General features: G+C 40.5%; 1 protein-coding gene across 23 annotated transcripts in view; it reads left to right on the forward strand.

Annotated features, from left to right (window-relative positions):
• WT1 (WT1 transcription factor) overlaps positions 1 to 23,885 on the forward strand; it is an 89,539-nt gene that overhangs the window by 62,140 nt on the left and 3,514 nt on the right. For 10 of the 23 annotated variants that reach the window (XM_031607192.2, XM_090142117.1, XM_031607193.2 and 7 more), the window contains 5 exons: positions 2,636 to 2,738; positions 4,088 to 4,238; positions 11,476 to 11,565; positions 12,659 to 12,751; positions 16,101 to 16,458. In XM_031607192.2, the coding sequence (XP_031463052.2) occupies positions 2,636 to 2,738; positions 4,088 to 4,238; positions 11,476 to 11,565; positions 12,659 to 12,751; positions 16,101 to 16,222 (559 nt within the window). In that variant the 3' untranslated portion in view covers positions 16,223 to 16,458. Of the gene's footprint in view, positions 1 to 2,635; positions 2,739 to 4,087; positions 4,239 to 11,475; positions 11,566 to 12,658; positions 12,752 to 13,015; positions 16,459 to 17,568; positions 18,436 to 18,462; positions 18,756 to 19,908; positions 20,967 to 22,887; positions 23,537 to 23,885 lie in introns of those variants that run through there. The other 13 variants (XR_016467405.1, XR_016467404.1, XR_016467406.1 and 10 more) reach the window with 13 other exon arrangements.

Below are 23,885 nucleotides of genomic sequence, written 5' to 3' on the forward strand. Positions count from 1 at the left end.
GTTTCTATCTTCTAAGTGTAGCAGTTCTGTGTAAAGCTATAATGAAGTATAATTAGAAATAATGGGAGGAAATACAAACAAGGCTGAATGTTGAGGAAACCATCCCAAACATGCAATGAAAACTGAGGCGAAGAACATCCAGAAGACAACTCTCGCTCACAGAGTCACTCTTGAGGGCACAGGCAGGCTCTCTGTTCTGTTCTTATTCCTGGGAGGAGTTACTTCAGAACCAAATGCTTTTTGCAGAAGAATTCAACACTGGAAGTTGGAAAAGGTGAATTTGGAGGAGAAGTTAGGTTGTGTTTGGTGCCATAACATTTTACTCTATATTACTGTTCCTCCTTTAAAGTTTCAGCCCTGCAAATTCTTATCTGAGTTGGTGTCTCTTGTTACTAGCACAGGCATGGAGTGAAAGCACACACAGCTACTCAGGGTAACTGGAGCTGCAGTTCGTATTTAGCCTTTATTTATTGATACATTACAGATCAGTGATAGCTTCTACTGCAGGAGTTCCTCCTTATTAATGCATGTTCTCATCAAATTTCTATGTTAATTTGTGATTAACATGAGTATCATGATGGGCTTGGTACTTTTCAACTTCTGTTTTATCAACTATGGGCTTTGCTGCTCTTTGAAAGGGTAGATAAAGCAGGACAAAGGGAAATGGTTTTAAGTTGAGGGAAGGAAGATTTAGGGGAAAGTTCTTCACAGAGAGAGTGGTGAGGTGCTGGAACAGCTGCCCAGAGAGGCTGTGGATGCCCCATCCATCCCTGGAGGTGCTCAAGGCCAGGTTGGATGGGGCCCTGGGCAGCCTGGGCTGGTATTGAATGTGGAGGTTGGTGGCCCTGCATGTGGCAGGAGGGTTGGAGCTTCATGATCCTTGAGGTCCTTTCCAACCCTGCCCATGCTGTGATTCTGTAAATGGAGAGGAAAATTCAGTGCTGGTGGAAAATGTGAGTTGTGCAAATGTTATTTGTATTATGGAACAAAAGGCCACATCTGGACCCTGAGCAGAGAGGAGAACCTGTTTAGTTAGAAATGGTATGTGTCTAGAGAAGTGTTTAATGCATCTAAATCACCTAACAGTATATTTTTTTCTCTTATTATTAAACATAATATTGCAGATCAAAGATACTTCATTGCCAGTACCCAAAGGCTTATTTCATTATAATTACCTGGTTGGCGCCTAAAATTGAAACAACACAGTATGCTTTCCTAGAAAGTGCAGCCTTTGTTTTGAGCAGCCAGGTGGAGCCAGGATTTGAATCTAGTGTTTTAAGCAGCAAAGGACTCGAACTAGAGGAACACATGTACCAGGTGGCAGCCTGCAGGCTGCTAAGTGGAGGAATAACAAGGAATGTGACCCACGTGCTGGAGTAACAGCAGTTCACAAATAGTGCTCCCTTCCTCTTTTGCAAAGTTCACAAACTGTTGAAACATCTCCCGCATTCCAGTTCCACTGGCTGTTCTGCAAATCACTTAAGAGGTTTAAAACTTCCTTGTAATTCTACTCTGCACATGAACTTTGAGTGAAGAGAAAGGAAGGCACAGTGAAACGAGAGCCTGGGCCTCAGGGACCCCTTAAAATTGCTATTGCAAGCATTTGGCAAAGACTGGGATAACATCCTATGTATCCATCTTTGTCCCTCACTCTGTGCCCTTGGGCTTTGTTCTGGGCTTTCTAATTTCTAGTGCAGTGTGAAATATGAGCATTTACTGTTGCCAGTGTCCATTAATACATGTGGCGATGTCCACACTGATCTAACATACTCTTTTAAAGTATATTTATATTATTTTATCATTAAGAAAGTCACAAGCAGGAAAAAAAACCACACAACCTGCAATATTCCTAATGTTCTAGACAGAAGAGTGCAAGATTATGAAAAATAAACATAAATAGATAAATATGTGGCTGATTCACCCTGAAAAGACAGCATAAGTTACACATTTTTAAAATTGTCATGATGCTGCATGAGGAATGCCAATAATGTACGCTTTTTTTTTTTTTTTAATAAAGGGTTAATTTGTAGTGCATCCTGCAAGCTGATATGTGGGATAAATAGTTTGGACACTGATTTGTAATCTCTGTTTATGAGTACATGACTGCTGTTCTTATAAATGTCATCACTTTCTTGGTAGTATCTGGTAATATCTGAGTCATGAAGTGCTGACAAAAATCCACTGCACTTAATGTGAAACTTGAAGCATTTTGCTCATTCCAAAAGATATTAGCAATAGCCAGCCCCACATTTAGCTGATAAATAATGTGTACATGTGCCCATGACACAGTTATGCTGCTATGTGGATTTTTCCCCCTTACCTAGGATCTTTGTGGAAACACATCAGAGTTCAAATCATGAAGTGTTTTTTTCCTTTTCTTTTTTTTTTTTTTTTTTTTTTTCTGGACTGTCTTAAGGGATGCTAACAGTTGTGTGTGTGCAGCCTGTGCATCGTGCTATAAGGAAGCAGGTCCATGTGAAGGTGGAGCAGGCTTCCTTTGCTGAATTCCACTTGAGCTTGGATATCCTGCTATGAAAACAAACTCTACATATGTTATCACCAAGTTAAGAAATTAAACATCTCACATGGAGCAAAGTACTGAAAAATATTTCATTTCTCCTTTCTTTATTTGCAGCCATACGACAGGATATGAAAATGAGAACCACAGTGCTCCCATGTTATACAGCTGTGGGGCCCAATACAGAATACACACCCATGGAGTTTTTAGAGGCATACAAGTAAGTATAGTAGGGCATTATTCACAGGGAAGTAACACTGCTGCCTGTCTGTAATGTCCATTTACTACTTTACCAGTATTTATAAATTCAACTTTGATTTGAGTTTCCCTGTGGCATTAAGAAATGGTTGACATTAAGTGTTGTGACTTCACTGAAACCACTGAAGTATAATGTAAGATTTCTTTCTGACACAGTCATTTCAAATTGTTTATTTCTAAAAGATATTTGTGAGGCAGTATTTCTTACCAGCTGCTCCAGATGGTCCAAAATAGATTCAGCTTGCATCTTCTAGCTCCAGCCTCTTTGGCCGTGTTGAACTTGTGTTACAATGGACTAAGTCTGATAACTGTGTAAGAAAGTGCTAGATGACAGCTTGCTTTTAAGCATTTCCAAAGCTTTACTAATTCAAACACATTTCCTTAAAACAAAAATAATATAAGAAATGATTGATTCCTAATGACTAGAGAAAATATTTGGAAGGAATTTTTCATTCATGGAAGTGAATTTCCTCTTTTTCTGAAACAGTTATATCGCCAACAAATACCACTGTAAAAGATACAGCTTCTTAAAACCGATGGAAAAATCATCACATAACATTTGCCTCTTATGTGTTGCTCCTTCTGTGTAATCAGAGTAGATGGAAGTTTTTAGTTGGCATTTTTTTCTCCTTTTTCTGTTCTGTATTGGTTTCACAAGTCACTATTCAGTAGCAAACTCTCAGAAACAGGTTTGTGAGCCTGCTTTTTGCTGAGTAAATAAAAGTAAGCAGCTGACATGCTTACGGAAGCTCACTGTGCCAGGAGGAGAAGATGGTCTTTGGTGGTGGAACATTTGGTGGACGATGGCCAAAACTCATTGAAGCCAATCTGTTCACCAGCTCCACCAGTCTTTCTTGTTTGATTTTTTTAACAATTTGTATTAACCCAATACATTTATTTGTCTGCACCTTAATTCCATATGGATATTTAATGTAATACAATGTTACTTTGGCTAATGCTCTCATCTATATGGCAGTATATACTTAAAACTATTTCTTATGCCAGTCAGTCTTACTTCCAGGATTGTGCGATTATATCTGAGGTCAGAGTATTTAATCTTGCATATAAATATTAATGAGATAATTTTGAGTTCACTGTTTCACCTTCATATAATTTTAATGCTCTGGAAATAACAGATTAAGATACACTGATGTTGTAGTTCATTAAAATGTAGACTAAGTTACTGTTTGCGGTGTGGTGTATTTAAGCATTTCTTGTCTCGGAGAAGCGCCTCTGACTGTTTGCCTTTCGATTTGCTGAGCACAAGCTTGTGAACATTCACATCACATTAGCAAGTGTGTGCCATTGTAGGATGTGCGACGAGTGCCAGGAGTAGCTCCGACCATTGTCCGGTCAGCCAGCGAGACAAATGAGAAACGTCCCTTCATGTGCGCCTACCCCGGCTGTAACAAGCGATACTTCAAGCTGTCCCACCTACAGATGCACAGCAGAAAGCACACTGGTAAGGGATGGCATCGAATGGCATACATCATGGTACGGTGGGCATACGGTGCAAGAAATGCTCTACCAGCTCTGGGGCAGGGAGACTCTATTAGTTGAGGGGTGTATGTGCTCTGTCATCTGGGCAGCCCCTCTTTGGGATGCAAAAGACTGTCTGTGAATCCGCTGAAGTAAAACACAGAGCAGTGCTGACAGCAAGTAGATCACCTCCCTCCCTCTCTTACTGTTACAGGGCAGCATTCAGGGCTGTGATTTTTATTTTTTAAATTTAGAAGCTTGCTCCAAAATTTAACTGTTGTTAACTATGAAGAGGTTTCTTCTGCAAGAGCAAATGAGACATTTGCTATAATCTCGTCCCCCTGTATAAACCTTGCCTGGTTGGGGTTGGACGCAGGGACTGGCAAAGGAGTGTATTTGCTGTGGGATCATCCCATGAAGAATTGAGCTAGAAGGCAGTGATTTGTATGGTAAGATCTGAGTTCTCTTTGAATTCAGGCCATTCAGTTTGCATCTGAAAATGTGGAAATAAAATGCGCTGCGGTACCCTGCAAAAGATTAAAAGGGACTATTTCCCCTATGTGAAGATTTACAGTGTTGAAAATATATAATGATATCTTTAGATATGCTCCTTATGCATGCTTTTGTTGCCTATCACATTTCTATTTAGACAGCTTTTCTGTGCTGATTAGAAACCTGTGAATAAAATCTGTAAATATGGTTGTTCAGTCGACCTATGACAAAAAGTGAAAAGGATGAAACAGACAACAGACAACTGTCAAGACTTAGCAGATTGACAGATATTTCATTAAAAAATAGTTGCACACTTTTCCTTTTGGATACCATATGCTGACATTAGTTACTTGCATATAACAATGACAGGTAAGAACTGAACATTACAAAGCATTTTTGATTTCTGAATACGCAAGTCACAAAATAGTCTGACAGAGATCTTCAGTTTTGCTAAAATTACAGATATAATTTAGATTGCAACTGGAATTCAGTCTTTAGAGCCACAGGTCTACAGAAGTGCTATTATATTTTCTGCAAATAAATCTGAAACAGAAAATAATTTGGAGATGTTTAGGGTTGCATAAGCAGCAGTATTTTTCTTGAGTATTCCTAAACAGTTCTGAATCTTTCTCCTAATCACTACTTCTTTCATTCCTAGGTTGATTCACTCTTTACCTTAGCAATCACAATCATTCTGTTTCTGTATTTTATTCCAGTTAGTTGCTTGGCTTTCACAATATTATTCCTGGATACCCCCATAGGAACTTCTGCTTACATCTTTTTTTTTTTTTTAAAGTGTTAATCTTAATCTAAAGGGGATATCCAGCATTCTATAATCTAGCTGTGTAGAGTCACAAAAGCCCCAGACAAGATAGAGAATAGGACTGTAACAGCCTAGCATCCCGACAGAGACTTCTTCTCTTGTATTTGAGATCATAAACAGCCTTTCCTTCTCCTTTGGTTTATGCTATAGTGGAACAGAAGAGAGAAAAACATTTTATTTCCCCTCAGACATCTCTTCTTTACAGATGTACCCAGATCCTTCTGCCATTACACTGTGTTATGTTGACAATAAAACTTGTTTTTTCTCCACCTAACCTTTGCAAGTTGCTTTCTGTTAGGGGTGAGTTTGACACCCAGAGCTTGTCTTTGCTGATAATAATGTAGTGATAGATAACACCACATGAACTTCCAAGGTTGCTTGGAGCTAAAGAGAGGAAGCAAGGGGAAATTGCACTGCTGGTGCGAGTGTTGCTTGGGTAACTGGTTAAACTGTATGGCTGAGGCATTCAGGTTTAGGATCAGAAAGGAGTTTGCCCCTTTGTCAGACTGGCAGGGACAGTTAGGTTTCCATCCTCCAGCTTGTTGCATGAGCACTAACCATTTCCTATAACTATTATCTGGAAATTTTACTTACTAAATTCCCAGCTGCTTGTAGATTCCTAAGGCATGATGCCCTTCATTTCTTCTATCTTCCTGTAGCCTGTTATTCCTAGCTTTTATGAGTGCTTTGTGAACTATACTGTGTGGGAGCATGTGGAGTGGATAGACCCAACACTTCTGAGTTAACACGTTTTCTTGGCTGCGTGGTACAGTGGAAGGTGTAGATTTGGTGCCCATGTGGTCCTTGCCAGTCCCATGCTCTTCTGTAATCCTGGGCAGCTGAACTGACTGTTTGTGTGCAGAGCCGTTTCCAGCCTCCGAGGTAACTTCATGTCCTTCTTTATCTGACCCTGATCTGTGGCTCCTTCTTGTGGAAAACCTCATTGTCAAAAGAACACGCGGCAGTGGCACGAAGCTGCACCAGGAGAGGTTCAAATTGGACATCAGAAAATGTTTCCTTATCGTGAGGGTGGTCAGGCACTGGAACAAGGCTTCCCAGCAAGGTGCTTGGTGCCCTGCGCCTGTCAGTGTTCAAGGGGCATTTGGATGAGATGCTGTAACCTTTGGTTAGCACTGAAAGGGTCAGGCAGCTGAACTTGGTGATACTAGAAGTGCCCTTCCTACAGAGCTGTTGTCTCCAAGAGCAGATCAGCCACTGCTAGCAGGAATGTGTGTGTTTTATTGCTAACAGTTGCGATTGCTACAGTTCACACTTACCATCTTCCTGTTCTCCACCTCTTTGATTTTATGTGAGGGGATGTCTTAAGTGTGATTAAGATGAGGCTGCTGGTACATGTTGATAATTATAATTAAGATGAAGCTGCTGGTATTTGTTGATAATCATGTAGCTGTCTCTTAGGCTCTCATGTCACTTTTCTGCCTGTATGAATTCCAACCCATACCACTGCTCTAGAGTTCACTGCAAAGCATAGAAATTGGGTTTGCTGGAATCAGCATACTCACTTAGATGGAAAGAAGCTGGTGAATGTAATACCTAGTACATACTACATCTTCTTCCACTCTGGTGTTTTAATGGGGAATCCTGACAAGCCATTTTGAGGTTAGAGAACTGTCAGATAGTAGCTCAAGTGGAGGATTGTTTGTTTGGGATACCTCTTTACAGCCAATATATTTTACTCATTTACTCACAGGATTTTACTCATCCTCCTGTAAGGTGGTCCTGTATTCACTCATGAGTTTGAAGCCCTTCCCACCTTTCTTAGTAGGTCAGTTCTTTAATTATGGACACACAATTTGAAAACAAGATTGTTACATATACCTGATATTAGAAAAACAGATTATATCATTATGAAATAATGTTCACTTTTGCTTATCTTTTTGTTTTCTGTCATAAATATTTGCAGAGAACTTGGCTCATCAGATCTGCCATTCACTGGTTGCAGTATTGCAAAATCAAACAGGGCCCTGCCACACAGAACTGGTTTCTGTAATCTGTTTTTACCACTAATGAAAAACAGTATTTTTGTAGAGAAAATACTCTCTGCCTTTTTGCTGGGGATATTCTTCAGCCTACATGTGCTCAACTGCAGGTATCAGTTTCTACAATGAAGTATGACAGTGTGTAATTAAGAAAGTAAATACTTTATGTGGCAGGGGGTAGCTATTGGAAGTGAATTGCTGAGACTCTGGGCAGCACAGAAATGCAGATAAATAACCAATTTCTTGCTAATTACCTCAGAACAGATTTCTTTGCTTTGACTAACAAAATATCTTTTCTTTATGGCATGTGTGACCACGCTGCTAAGTGCCTTACAGTCATTAACACAGTTCATCATTACAGTACCTTTGAAAGACAGAGCTCTATCTTCTGCGTAAGCAGAAGGTAAGTGGGTGCTCTTGTGCTTGAGTTGGGAACTGCACAGCCCCCTGAAGCATCCAGTGCAGTGACTTACAGGATAGCACTTTTAGTCAATGTTGCTTTGAAATAATGAAATAATCCCATTTCTGGGGGATGAAATAAAAATATTTGTGTGTTTAAAATATGAGATCTGCTTTTGCAAAAATAATGAGATTATCTCACACCTGAGCTCTGGTGTGAAAATGATAAAAAACATTACCTATAAATAACCTGTACTAAATAGAAAAACATAAGTTTTCTGAGTTTGCTAAAGCAAACTGTTGAACAGAAACACCTTAGTGCAGTAAAGCTGTGATGATGGGGATTGTGCATGTTTGATTAGTCGGGTGTAGAAGAAAAGCAGCTGAAGTTGGTGAAGTGAGTATAGACAAGCTTTCAGATACTCATTAAGACTGGCTGTCTTTTGTTTCAAAATTGGCCTCCTCTCCCCATGTTCTCTGGTTAGCAACAAGCTTCTGCTCTTGCTGTGTGCCTTAATGAAATTAAATGATTATGAATATTTGTGCAACTACTGCAGCAGTGGGAATTTCTGTTTTCCCATGTGTCTGTGCAGATTAATTTGCAGCAGAGATGTGCATGCTTCTTCTAGGTTGAATTAACCTGCTTTGAGCAAAAAGGTTTGTTTTATTAAGTGTATTTATTGCAACGAATGCAAAGGCTGATTCAGACTTGTTCTGTGATTATTGAGCTTATTTTTTTCTAAATATTTTTCTGAATAGCATGCCAGTACTGCTATTCCATCCATCCCCTCATTATACACAAAGCTTAGCCTTTTTTGTTGCCCTCTTTCAGTAACAAAATGTAAGTAATCGTGGAATCCTTTGAGTCACAGGTGAAAGGACTGGTGAAGCTTCATCTTCTCCTGTTTTGTTTTGAAATTGTATGTGGTCCCATAGGAAGGTGACAGTATTATGGGATTTTTTTTGTACATTGAGAGGCTCGAGCCTTTTACTAGAGGGGCTGTGATAGGTTGAGGGAAACAAGACACTGGTCTAACCCCTTTCTGCATAGTGATCTCATGGGGCACCAGCAGATTTCTAACATGGGACAACTCGGTGATCCCGTGTTTGTGAAACTGACAGAAATTAACTGCTGTGTGGCAGCTGGCTTCAGCAGGCTTCTTACTTGACACTAGTTGGCATGGAAGATGTAGAAGGAAAGAGAAGTTAGGCTTTCTGGCCAAATACTGTGTTGCCTCTTGTTTATTTACTGTTTGTTTTCTATAGCATCCGTGTTATCTCTGTGTTAGTATATTGGACTGATTCCTTTAAAAAGCACATTGCTTAAATTTGTCCTTAATTTAATCATTTATATTTCAAAGTACTTGAAGAAGTACTTTAATGTGCATGCTATCAGACCTGCTATACTATTTTATTCAAAGACCTCCTTAACTATCTTCTGCATTTACATTGCAATTAGCAGACAATCATCCTATCTCTGCATTCTTCGCTGCTGACATTTCCCCTCTTAAATCTGCCAAAGGGCAGAATTCCTTGGAAGTAAGTGGTTTCTGAAAAGCAGGCACCCCCCTGGGAGCCCTTGTGGTCAAAGTGTGCGGAACTATTTCAAACACCTGTGGCAACTTTAATCCTTGATGCTAATAAATTAAGCGCAGCAGACGTGGAAGTTGTCCACACCTAGGTTTGAGGATCAGTAAACTCCTTTGGGTGACTGTCACAGGAAGTTAACTTGTTCTTGCAGATTTAGCTGCTTTTGTGAAGTCTTGATTCTAACCACATCGGTTTGAATTTGGAATGCTCTTCTTAATTTGCTGCTTATGTTCTTACCTAGATCAGAAGGCTTCTGCCTTGAACTAAAATAGTTGGTGCTGAGATCGAAGACCACGGTCCTGAATGTAGGATACTTCTATTAATTAGCCTTTCAAATGATTCCATAACAGTTCTTAAATGGCATCTAAGAAAAGGCCAGAAAAAGCTTCTTTCTGAAAGCAGGAATGTCTTTATCCCCTGACATCCCATATCACACCCTGTTATCCTAATGATTCCAAACTAGAATTTATGTAAGGCGCACCATTTAACTTTCACAAATAATGAGCAACATGAATGTGGCATCAGACATATTTCTTGGCAGTACCTCAGGATGTGCTGTCCCCAGTCAAGATGCAACGGGTGCTAAGAAAAGCCCTTTTCTCATCATAATATGATCAGGAATGAAGATAATTCCAGTGAAGATTTGAATGACTTGTGTTTAAAAACTCACTCAAAGTAATCAAAACCACAGCTCCAGTATCTTCAGCTGATTTTTGTTCTTTATATCCTTCATGCTGTGTCTTTGTTTCATATCTCAATTTCCCACAGTAGACAGAGCAGATCCCAGCTGTTCTAATGTGTATCTTCCAGACTAAATGTAGGATCTGCCACTTTGCAGTGAGTTTCTTTGGCTTTTGTGCTGAGTGAGGCTTCTCTGCAGGGCTGTGGCACTGGAAACAGATTTGATGTGGGTAGAAGTACAATTATATCTTGCAGGATTGCAGTGTTGTGCAATGGGGCCTTTGACTAGATAATAATGAGATCTCAAATGCCACGCAGCTCCTCCTGTAACAGCACACAGATTAGGTTTTTTTTATGCTGAGTGAATTCTCACCAACTCTGTGGTATGCTACATTCCAGCAACCTTTCCCACTTTCCTCAGTCTCCTCAATTGCTCATTTCTTCTTGCATCTTTTTGTGTTTGGTGAGTTCTTTTGCTTTAAAAAGACTTTTGCCTTTAAAAACTAAGTTCATTTATGTCACTAGCCTACCTTGGGATTTTAAAATATTAATTAATTTATTTATTTTAAGTCAGAAGTTTACTTTTGGTCCCAGGGAGAATGCATGCTGAACTGTACAGGGTAGAGGAAGAGTTTGTGTTGACATGAAGCTCTGCAATAATTCACAGCCTTGCCTACAGGAGGTGTGCAGCAAAATTCTATTTAGAATTGCTTTATGGAAGAAACATCATTTGAGTTTTGGGAAGAACTTATTGTTTTGTGGTTGAATTTTGCTCACTTTCTTTAATTCACTTAGTATGATGAAAATTACCACAATGTTTACTTAGTTTTTGCTTGAAAATTGATTTAGAGCAAGCAGCAAGTTGTTCCCCTGTACAAATTACTTATAGCTGGAACCATTGGCAAGGGTTTCTTGTGGATTCCAAAGAAATATAGAAAAAAAATTCTGTTCTTTTTCAGCAGAAAAAAAAAAATATCGTACAACCTAAAAGTTCTCATAGCTTTCACCTGGTGGACTACTTTTTATAGTGAACAGATTCAAGAATGGTGACAATGTGATAAATTATGCCAGCCTTTCCCAGCACAGTTGTGTGGTTCTATAGCAATTGAGACTGTCCTTCCTTTAAATTGCTTTAGAAAGTGGGGAAGCCTACATTTCTTATTGTAGTGCATTTAATCTGCTGACACACTTCCCAGTTCAGCCACATTTTCAGATAAACTGTTTGTGCTTTGCAGGTGAAAAACCGTATCAGTGTGATTTTAAGGACTGTGAACGAAGATTTTCTCGTTCAGACCAACTCAAACGGCACCAAAGACGACACACAGGTATGCTGGCAATGCATCTGTACTGTTTAAAAGAGTTCGTATCCCTATTTAAATTGGAATCCAGAAAGTGTACTTCTAAACTTCTGATGTATCTGCTAATGCACCATGCCAGTAGTGACAAATTATTGAAGTTCACTTTGGGAGGGGGTTGTAATGTGTTGGGTTTTTTTGTTGTTGGCATTTAAGCACTACTTTGGTTGCATATGTGACCTTTTTATCCAATTACCATCTTTTTGAAATAGATTTCTAAATGAACCTGCTTGTTATATAGTATTCCAATGTAATAAATCTACTGTTTTTTAAAGCCAGAGAGCTCTGCGAGGAAGAGTTGCCAGTGAGTAACCAGATAAATGCTGCTGTAGATGTTTTGATGTTTGTGTGGCAATGACACTCTGAATGCTGCACACATCAGCATGAAAGGCTGGTGAACTTACTGGGCGCTTCCATGTGGAGAGCAGAAGGGAGAAGGAAAAGCCATAGCAACTAAAGTACCTAATTCAGCAAGACACCTAATTTTAGATTTCAGCCTTTCTAGAAGGGTTCTAGGAGTAGCAAGGAGAGAAACGTCAAATATCTGGCTGGTTGGATTATACTGGAATGCAATTGACTAAGAATAGCCAGGAAAGTGTATAGCAGATGTTAACATCCAGTGGAGAAGGCAGCAGCAGTCATGATCAGGACCGAATCCTGCCTACATTCTACAATCCTTCTTGGTGAATCACTTACTAGGTTATCATTTACTCGTATTCTGAGACAGCCAAACTATTTGTGAGTTCGTTCCAAATTCATCACATTTTTTTTATGCTTGATATTTTTTTGAAATATCAAGACAGCCCATTTCAGCATTTCTGGAGTTCTTAAAGGTCTAGATTAACAGGCTAGACAACTGCTCTTCTTAAAATCACAGAAAGAAGATGGTGATGACCCTGGCCCCTGCCTGGGAGCTGAAACATGAGTGCACCCTGCATGGGACATGAGTAGTTTCAGAATAGGACCACAAAAATCCAGACTTTTGAAAATTCAGAAATAGCTGATGTCATTCAGCCTTCTAAAAGGTGTTGGGTTCTAAAAATAGATTTTTTCCTCTCTCCAGGGGTGAAACCCTTCCAGTGTAAAACCTGTCAGAGAAAATTCTCCAGATCCGATCATCTGAAGACTCATACCAGGACTCATACAGGTAAAACAAGTGCGTAAACTTTTCTTCACATTTATATTTCATTATTTTTTATAAGTTTAAAATAATATTGTTGTAAATTACATGACTAGAAAGTTTCTTAACAAATATTGACTATTCTAAACATCAGAAATAATTTCAGAGTGTGCTGGCTTACCAGTGTGACTATATTCCCTAAATATCACGGTCACTTTTTACAATGGGATTTAAGTGACTTTTGAAACTATGCTTGCTTTTTTTCATGAAATTTCAGCTTGGTAAAATATATTCTGTTAGCTATAGTGAAATGAACATCATGGCCTCAGCCCACAAATGTCAACTCCATCTATTGTGTTCCCTGAAAAAACCTACAAGAAAGAAATTTTAATTCCAGCTCCAGCTGAAGGTCTGTAATCTAAAGTATTCATGCCTACCTGTGCTTTTCCTAAGTGTCACTTGAGCCTAATGCAGTGTAGCACGGCAAAGATCTTGCTGCTGCTGCTTTGTAATCTCTCCAGAAGATGAAAGGAGTTCCTCTTGCAAACTCATATGGACAGACGCTGAAGTAAAAGCTTACTCAGATATTCAAGGACCTTTGTGCAGAAACTATAATATTTCATAGCAATACATGGAAAAAAAACAGCAGGCATTTTAGTCTACTCTGCCCTCATGTAAATATAAACACCATTAAGAAGCAACTGCAGTGTCATCTGTATTTTAAGCTTTAGAATTATTCTTGTGAACTGACACTTTCTGTTCCCTTCCACTACATTGGCAGTATTTTTATGAAGTAGTTGTTTACCAAGCATTTTGTCATGTCATTAGACATCACAGTATTTGCCATACTGAGTTTAACTTTTTAGATTCAGTTTCTCTGCTGATCGTCAAGGAGCTTGAAAATCCTTTTTCCTGTGCTAAGGATTCTTTCTTCTCTTCATGACCATAAAAACACATATTAAAGACTTTCAAAAATAAATAAGAAATTTTCATAAAGGAAGCAATTCATCTAAGAATAATGGCATTTCCTGTGGCACCAACTGGATAAATACATCAAGCAGTGGCAATATCAGCATTTGCAACTTGCAGAAGGTAAAGAGCATGGCCGTATTGCTCAGTTCTCTTTGCAGCTCATGGTGAATGGCAGGACCTGGGTTTGGTGCATGTACATGAAGAAAAAAAATATTTTCTTAATCATCAAGAGGTAACATGCTCACAGAGACAAAATGGCAAGTGGTTACCACGTGTTAGGAAGTTAGGAGGAACTACATTCCCCTTCACATTTTACCAGTAGCTGATCTGCTAATTCAGGGAAGGACTCTGTACGTTCCTGACTTCAGTAATTTTTTACCCTTGGCCAGCTAAATCAGTGGAGAATCACTTTCTCCAGTGAAACTGATCTCCCCATTCTAGTTCTTCCTTGCTCCATGCAATCCAAGCCCACACTTCCCTTGTTGAAAGCAGCTGCCCTTGGGCACTGATGGCCTCATAGGCCCTCTGGCTCAGGTTCTGCATGAGCTCTGCACCCAGTTGCTCCTGCTGTGGCAGGTTGGATGTTGTGCTCTTCTGACTGTAAAATGCACATAACCTGAGAGGAACAAGCATGAGAGATGGCTGGCAATTCTTCATGTCCATCTTGCCCTGTAGCTTCATTCCTTTCTTTTTATGTTCTCTAAGTCTTGCAACAAAATACTTGATTAACTTGTTAACTTGTTCCATGATTTTGACGAAGCGTAGTGCAAGTGACTTTTATCTGTTGTGGGATTAAATGTAAGTCAGTTGTTAAACTATTTGCTCTCTTGTCTCCACAAGCAAGCTTACTGTAAAAGCAGTCTTAGTTGTAAAAAAAGCAACAGAAGAATCCAAAAGAAAAGCTCCACACATCCGTATACATTTTTAGCAATCAAAAAGTGACTTCTGGAACCTTTACAGGGAAGCTGCATAAGGTAGTTTGTGCCCAGCCCAGAACTAATAGGTAGTTGCCCCTGTCATGAGTGGACAATCAATCATGCTGCTTGTGAAACAGCAAAACTGCATGCTGCTTTTGTGGTGGTAGTTTGGTGAAAATCTGGCCACAGCTCACATCAGGTCACAGGATGATATTGCAAATGCAGCTGAGATGAAAGAAGACCACTTGATATAATCTGTGATTTTTATCAGTAGCTCTGGCACCTTTCTCCTATACTGTTTTATGCACTCATGTGAGATGGCTGATGCTTTTGCCAGCATATTTGTCACATGGATAAAATAGATTTTACGTAGATTCCCCTGCTTTATATGATCTGTTTATTGCATGGGATTTTGCAAACAGAAATACGCAACACTGGTGCCACTCCCAGATTCTTTTTTGCCTGAATTTGGATGTTTGTGAAATGTACAAAGTGTGAGGCAAAGAAGAGAAGAAGACAGCTGAGTGAGCTTGTACCACCCTACCCCAGGGTGTCCTGAGATGGAGAGTACGAGGTGTGTAAGACAGCATGGAAGAGTCCTGTCCCAGAGCTGAACCTACTATAAAATACTGCATCTATCTTGAGCTGGGGGGAAGAAAAGGCAAGCCTAAAAGAAACAGGAGTCACCGGGCACTGCTCTGAGCTAATGAAAGCATTCCAGCAGCATTCCTGCAGCATCAGACACAAGGCCTGAAATTCCACATGATGTTGTAGAAAATCGAGACAGCAGATTAAACTGTAAAAAGGTGATGGCATTTCTTGTCAAAATTGCAAGCGCTTTGTTTGGGGTCATTTTTAGTGGCTATTATTTATACTCATGGGAATGTTATAAAAATCTTAAGTATTCTTGTCCTTTAAAATCTCCTGTAGAAAGGATCTAGTAGTGGGAAACTTTCAGTCTGGTTCAGCAACTTCATGTTGACTGCTGTTGCTTCACTCACCCTCACCACCTTCACCATCACAGAATAACTTTGGGCAAAACTTACTTGAACTTGCAGGAAAAATTCTCCTTGACTTGAGGCCAAGCTCTAAATAATCACTGACAGTTCTCCTAGTGGCTGATAGTCAAAGGTGTGACCGAAACTTCTGTAGGTGCCAGAGTTACTTTTAAACTAGTTCATCCAAGAACTGAGAGTAACATATACGTGACACTAGGATGTCCAGTAAGGGCCTGTCTCCAGGAATGATCCACTGCAGAATGCAGTGCCTCACCTGCAAAGGCTGTGGCTAAACATCAGCAGAGTGAGCTGTAGGAAAGCACTGGGTGCTGAGGTGAGCAGTAATTGAGGGCACGGCCATAACCTCTCAGGATGGCCCAGCACACCTTTCCTGGTGGAGACCTGCCTAGCTTCTCACAACGCTACAGAAAGAGAGGGAACAGTGATATCCCAGGCAAGCTCTTCTGCCCAGTTAATAACAGGGTGTTTTGTTAACAGGTGAAAAGCCTTTCAGTTGCCGATGGCCCAGCTGTCAAAAAAAATTTGCCAGGTCTGATGAATTAGTCCGTCATCACAACATGCACCAGAGGAACATGACTAAACTGCAGTTGGCCCTTTAGGCATTTCAAACAAGTGAATAAACCAGATGGGACATTATGAGCTACTGCAAACTTTATCAGCCATCTTCGATCACCTCTGTCAGAGAGCTGCAGCTGTCTTCGCATCCCATTTGACACAAGTTAACTAAACAGTAGGATTCTGCTCAGCTTCCATTTGGACATTCAGAATTCCCTGTTCAATAACTTCAAAAGATTTTTATTTGCAATTTCATTTAAAAATGGGCAAGATTACCGCAGTTTCAAGATTGATTTCAACTATGCTTACATTCTATAGGCGTTTCCAGTTTTCTGTTTCTATTTTTGCTTGAGCTGTTCTAGGTACATTTTACTGTTCTCTTTTTAGTCCCGCTGTGGGTAGGGTGAGTAGTGCCTGCTGAAGGTAAGCTTCACGCTTACTGCTTTCGTGCACATGCTGAAGTTTCCAAATGCTAGAACCTCTATCCTCACAAGATGAGACAGAACAATCAGCTGAGATACTTTTTGTAAACTTTGTAGTTGTACTGCCAAAGGGCAAGCTTTTAAACTTGGAAGCAATGCTTCTGGATTTCACAAATCAACCCTTTTTTAAAAGAACTTATTTCTAGAGCAGCTAGTGCTAGATGAACGAGAACTTCTGTATAGAAAATAAGAATCTTACCATTAAGTTAACTTGTTTTTTAAATAATCACATAATCGATCCCCCCCAAACTGTTTTATTCATCAAATAGCTCTATTTCTCTCTCTCTCTCTTTCTGTTTTAATGTATTTGTTTAAATTTATTCCATCATGAGATGCACAGATCTCCTTTACACAAAAGTGATTCCAATCATTGTAGACATTTGGGATTTGTTTACAATGTAAAGCCACACTGGTTATGTGGCTAGCAAGCTGTATAAACTTAAAACTGAACTTTTAATGGGGCTGGTCCAGGATCTCCATTAACAGATTACTCTTAAGATAAGTAACTTAAAAAGACTCTTTGTCAAGTATATGTGAAAAAGACATTATTAGTGTAAGGAAATATATTGTTTCAGGGTTTTGGGAGGAGGGGTTTATTATTTACTTTCAATTGCTTGAAATTGTGTGTATATATATATATCTGATAATGTATTGCTCTTAGACATCTAAAATTAGAAACTGTATAAATATTAGATGCATCACTGTTCTGATGTTGTTGCTGTTACAAACTATTGATAACACTAAGAATGTAACCTGCATTTTTCACTGAGCTTTCAATTAAAGCCCATTCAAAGAGAAACAAATGAGAGTCCAACAGATGTCTTGTTTCATGTCTGGTATTAAATTTCAAATGCCCTGTCCAATAGAATCCTTTTTTTTTTTTTTTTTTTTTTTTTTTGTATATAAAGGTACCACCAGCACTGATGACCACTAGTTAACCTGTCCAGGTCTTGACCACAATTTATCCATCTCACTTGGGAATCATACTGGCAGCAGAAAACAGTGTCAAGTTTCATATTGCGCTATAAAACAGTTGCTTCAATCGTTCGTCTTCTTACAAAACTATTCCTTTTCTTGAAACCTGTAAGATTTGTACAGGAACTTCACAGAACAGTAAAATCCACTTTATAAATAGCAGTATTGGCCTTCTGTAGAACTGTGCTGAAACCGTGAGCACAGATAACTTCTAAGATTAGGATGCTGTGCAGTGACTTTTACTTGAAAGTTAATTTAGAGTTAGGGTGGCTTAAATCAGTTCAGCAGGTTGAAAAAGACAGTCCTTCTTACATGATGAAGTGTGAAAATGGAGATAAAAAAAAATTATTGTTTCTTTGTCATACTGCCTGCTTTTCTTTGGAAGTAAGTACAGCCTGCCTGAGAGCCCTTTGACCTTGCAAAATATTTGTATCTCTTCAGCAAAAATCTTTAATGTATCTTGCCAAGCTTTTTTCTCTAATGTACACAATGGAGTTCTATGATGGGTTGAGCTTTCTCTCTTAAAGTGCAGCTGCATCGTCAAGAAAACTCAACAGTTAATTCTTCAAGTCCTCTTTTTCGCTGGGGTATTGCATCACTGTTAATTACTGTTGGGGTACTGTGACTCATTTGTATCAGTCAACTTTATCTTTTGCTGCCAAAAGACAGCATCTCTCTGGAGAAACTCATAACAAGTGTGGCAAACATCAAATAGTTGGAGTAAATGGTGTATATAAAACTGCACAGAATTAAAAAATAAAGCAACTCCTCCTTCTTTCTCGAGCGAAAAGTTCAGTCGTAATAACAATGTCCTCTGATTTACCCAGCAGTGTTCTGCAACTACAAAACAATGTTCTCCAGCCTGCACCCAAAATAGAGAGCTGCCAGAAGTGTTTATACTGAAAGCCAAAGAAAGAAAAATCAGCCTCCAGTTGTGCCTGCATTAGTCAAACATAAATAAAACTATCTTTTGTGAAATATAACCAAAACTCCGCTGCAGCAGAGACCAGGCTTCCAGTGACCTGTAAATAACTACATCCATACCTTTTCTGCTTGGTGAACTGCATGCCAAATAATAATAATGGCAGACGGCGACAAAAAATGAAGTGTGGGGTGATGAGTGACAGAGTATGTCCCTTCGTTTTTGCTGTCGCCCCTTGTTCAATGAAAGCACTTGCTGCTGTCTGCTGTTTGATGCTCATTACGCCCTCCGACACTCTGACTACGGTGAAGACAGCGGTGACGTTTAGAAGGCCTTTGTTATGTTTATTCCTAGTCATTTTAGAGTCTTTGTCATGAGGCCTCTTATGTCTCCCCCTCTCTTTTTTCCCGTTTCCAAGGTTCTATCAGGAAGGTAAGCCACCTTTATTGAAGTGCTTTACGACATGAATTTCTGAGAAGCAGCCCCCAGATGCTGTTTCTTGCAACATGCAATTCCTCATTTTGTGGCAAGCAGAAACTGCTCAGCAGCCTGAGTTTCTGTGGGCTTGATCTCCACGTGAAAGATGAGGGGACTGCACACTATTCTATCTTACAAGTATCCTTAGCTCTCTGGAAAATTTTCAATCCCACAGTTAACAGCCTCTGATCTGTGTTCATAAACTGAAACTAGTCAGCAGTGTTATTTTGGCTGATGGTTAAATGTCTACTGTGACTGACACTTTTTCTGTTCTGTAGCTTTCGTCGCCCCCAGAACACAGAATGTTAGTGACATAAGTAGCACTTGTGCTTTTTCTTATCACTTCATGAGGTACAATACATGTTGGGTAGGAAAGGGAACGTAATGTCAGTTCTCTCTGATGTTGTCAGCCAAGATTCAAGGATTCCCTTGCACCAATTTTTTAAGGTAGATGAATCCAGCTAAGTCCAACTCTCTGCTTGCTGAAAACTTAAGACTTAACATGGCTGGATTGTAACCACCTGATCATACTCTTGGTGCACGTCGTATTCTTTATGAGTACTGACCAAAAAGTAGGTCCCAAGACATTACTTTGCTGCAGTAAAGCAAACAACATAAAGGCAGTCCTACTGTTCAGGCATTCCTTCAAGGGAAGCAAGGGACTCGCAGAGAAGAGCTCTTTGTTTCTCTTTCTGTGGTGATTTAGGCAAGTTGTTCATTTTAGAAACCAATCCAACTTGGCCCATCTGTTTCAGGATGTTAGTAGGATTCATTAAACAGCTCCACCAACCAACCTTACAGCTACTGAGAATGGGTCCTGAAGACACAGGTAGGTGCTTTAAACCAGTGTTTCTTCCTCCCTCTCCTTCTGCAGGCAGGCACTGAGAAAACTGTATCACATGCAGTGTTTTCCAATCATCAGTGTGACCTGACAGTAAAACCAGTCCAAGGCTTTGGGGTGGACTGAGGGCCTCCAAGAAGATACCTGCAGCTCTGCATCTCGGAGCTGCCTGCACCTAGTGAGGTGGGTACACAAAGGCAGCCAGCTGGCAGAGATTTGTAGCCAGAAGGTCAAAGCTGTTCTGCCCAGTCCTGCTGGAGCCCTGCTTGTACCTCCCCTAGGGGCAAGAATGGGCAGGGAGAATCACTCAGCATTTGAGCTGGGGAACTCTTCCACACTTTAGGAAACTGCTCCCTCTGTGTGTTAACAAAGATGTCATTAAAGGCAATGTATGCAGTTCAGAATGGCACTAATGGACAAGAAGATCCAGCTGCAATATTTGGGAAGATCCAATAAAAGATTCGTTAGGATCCTTTTAGTTACTGGAAGTCCAGATGACACAAAGGAACCTACTGAAACTGAAGATGTGGTCACAAAAGTGGTAAGTTAAAAAAAAAAAACAACAAAACAAACCCCAAACCCAACCCCACTGACACCGTTCTAAAAATTAGACAATTAAGAGTAAAACCAGGAATGTAGCCAGAACTATTCCACCTCAAATAATAAACACAAGGATAAGTTGCCAAGTGAGGTCAAAGAAGCAAATGGTAAAGTGAGTTTAAGAGACAGCTAGACACTTTTATGGGGAGAGAGAGGATTGAAGGATACAGTGACAAAACCGGGGGTAGAGCTGAGATAACTCAGAGGACAGGCACGGTGGGCCAATAGCTCAGAGAGGGCTCCGAAGCCCAGCTCCAGTGAGGAGCAGAGTGGCTATGGGTGCTGTGGGGAGATAGATGTACCAGGGCTGTCTGCAGTGCCCTATGAGAGATGATGGGAAGCTGGCAGAGCAGTCTGAGGGAGCTGAGCCTGGCAGGTAGCAACGGGTGTACTCTCAGGTGCAATGGCTGTAACTGCTGCCTCTGGGTTCCCTACTGAGATGCCCTGGCAGACTTGCTAAAAAAGCTTATTTTTGAGGAGGTCCTACCTGAGCAGCTCGTTCTGTAGTAAATTATCAGTGCAGAGCTCATACTGAGACACCAAAAGGGAAAAAAAAACAAACCAAAAACACAACTTTTTTTTTTTTAGTTTTCATGAGAGACTACTTGTAATATAGGAAACAACAGGGCTGGCTAGAATATGATTCAAATGAGTCAAAGACAAAATATACAGAGATTATGTTCTTCTCTGCTTGTACGAGGCTGCATATTTTCACGTTGACGTTGCCAGCACAGCCTGTGTCAATTCCCATAAAATATCCTGGCAGAACTTCCGTGGCTCCAAATAGCAGCGTGATGAAGCTGGGTTTTAAGTGCTCGGTTTGGCCATCAGCTAGATAATCTTTAAGGTCCCTTCCAACTCAAATCATCTCTGCACTGACGAGCTGATGTGACTCCACCAACACAAAGAGGTTCTTAAACAACAGTGGTGAGGGAACCAAGACAAGCATGGCCACTGGAAATGAGCCAGAGCATCAATTAATTTTAGTACAGTTTTCCATAGAGTGTGAAATCTAATCAGAAATGCCAGCTTTGAATCCTCAAAGCGCTCTGAGTGTTGAGGGTGGTCTGAAAGGGGGTATTCTTGTGGAAGTCGCACATAACACAGGCAGGTGTTGGGCTAAGGACGGTAGGAGCTCAGGAAAATGCTGCCATAAAGACTTTGCAGGCCATCCGTAAGGTGTTCAGATGCACAGGTTTAAAGGCACTGAACATCTTGAATGATAAAAGCACAGTCCCAGGCAAGGCTTCTTTAATCCTGATGAATAAATGCGTATCACATAGGTGTAAATATTATTTAATAGCATCACTGGGCTTTCTTGCTTTGCTTTGTTTTTATTTTTAAGTGAAACAGGCTGCTTATATTCTGGGTAGCTCTTGCAGAGCCAAGATCTTAATCTGCAAAAATAAGCTGAACAGAAATGGAAGCTGCCTGATGATCCTGGCTTGAAAGGCTAAACGGATCTTGTACAAAATGAGGTGCCCTCCCCCAGCATTAAAAAAAACTCTTTTGGTGCAAGAGGATTAAAAAAAACCACACAGGGCACTGAATCTCCTTGGTGTGACAGTGCAAGAGGGAAATACAACTGTATTTATTTTCGGGCTGTTTCTTTTTATGCCTCATTCGCCTCTGAGTCATGTCCCAGAACTCCCATTCATTTGAACGAAATGTTGAAAAACACAACTTGATAAATAAATAAATGAATAACCTCACTGCCTGGAAAGAAATCCTGCCCCACAGTTTCTTGGGAAACTGTGTGTCCTCGTGAATGTGCTCTCCTACAACTATTGTACGAGTAGCCACGTCTGCTTAATGTTCCCTCCTGGAAGGGTCTCTGATATTTTTAGCTGCATCATTGAGCTTTTTAGGTTAAGCTATGGGCCTCGTGCTGCAGCAAAGGTACACAGTAAAGGCCAATAAAGAGGTTTTTATCTGCTGCGTGGTAAGAAATCCAGCCCAACAAAGAACTCGGAAGCTTTTTCATTTTCAGACACTAGGTGGCTCAGCATGGAAGGTTTCCTTGTTTACAGGACAGCCACATTTCTGGGAGCAGCACGCAGCTCAGCCACCCGCAGCCGCTGGTGGAATTGCCTCACTTGCAACACAAATTACAGCGCTTGCAAAGCAGCGATCCGAGCTGGAGAATATCGTGTAACACAGCTCAAATTGCGTTTCAGTATCCCGAGCATTGCACTGCTACTGCTTTCACAGCCTTTCTGCAAGTGGATCTGGGGAGCTGCTGAGAATTGCAGCTTTTAAAATATGATTGCTATTTGTCTCTTTGGGGCCTTCTTTAAAGGCCAAGATCCCACTGTCCTTGAGATTGTTGCCTAGAATGCTTCATGCCCTGAAGAGAAGTTCACCATGAATCACTCACTGCTCCTTGCCGCACTTTCTTTCTGTTACCGGCAGGAAGAATTAACAGAACCAAAGAAAGGCCACGTGGCAGCAGGATTTGAATTACCTGCGAGTACTGTCCACCGGGCTGCTAGATACAGCATCTCAGATGAGTGCTCCTGCTGCTGTGGGATGAATGAAACTTTCTAGTGACGGAGCTGCTTTCTCCCTGTGCCCTGAGCTGCAGGGCGTCAGCACGGCGTGCTGCACGCTTCCCCTTCATGAAGGCAGCCTAGAGAGAGTGAACTGCAGCGTGCAATACTGAAGGTCAGCACGCGGGACAAACGGCCTAACGACAGTCTAATATTTCTGAGCTGTGTAAATTCCTAGTGTCTGCTTCAGGCAGAATCCAAACACTTGTGTCAATTCTGTACCATGCCCCAGACTGCCAAGAACCATTAATATAAGCGTATTTATCTGGGCTGCAGTGTGTTACAAGAATTCATTAGGACAATATGTGATATGGTGCTGAAACAGAAGGCTGGGTTTCTCTGGCCAGAGATGAGGAAGTCTAGTCCCTGCTGAACTTTTACTACTGATAAAGACAATGTCTGCTGGCAGCGTTCATTTTTTACTAGGCCATCTGCATCTAGTCAAGGATAACTTGACTTTCTGAAAAAGCCATTCATCAGTATCAACCCCGTACAACTTTCTCTTGATGAGTAAAGCGACACAAAAGAAAGACCAAGATGGTTAATAAACTTCTCTGGGAGCAAAAGGTCAATGCTGGTGTAAACAAAGCAGTGTCATAGTACTACACAGAAGCATTGAAGTTTCCTATCTGTTTATATGGCTGATGCCCCATTTCTATTTTATCAGCGTTTGTTTTCATTTTATTTTGCTCCGCTTTAGCTGATCTATAAATCTTTATAACGGTGTTCTTTATTTTCTTAATTTTGTCATCTCTCTTATCGGCTTTTATCACCTGTTTGTGTCCAGTATGTTTGCTACTCTCTCTGCCTGATGGTTGCCCACAATTGCTTTGTTAACCCCTGAGCCCTCATCCAGCTCAC

This window comes from Phasianus colchicus, chromosome 5 (genome assembly GCF_987193195.1).
Source record: "Phasianus colchicus chromosome 5, bPhaCol1.hap1.1, whole genome shotgun sequence".
Lineage (NCBI taxonomy): Eukaryota > Metazoa > Chordata > Aves > Galliformes > Phasianidae > Phasianus > Phasianus colchicus.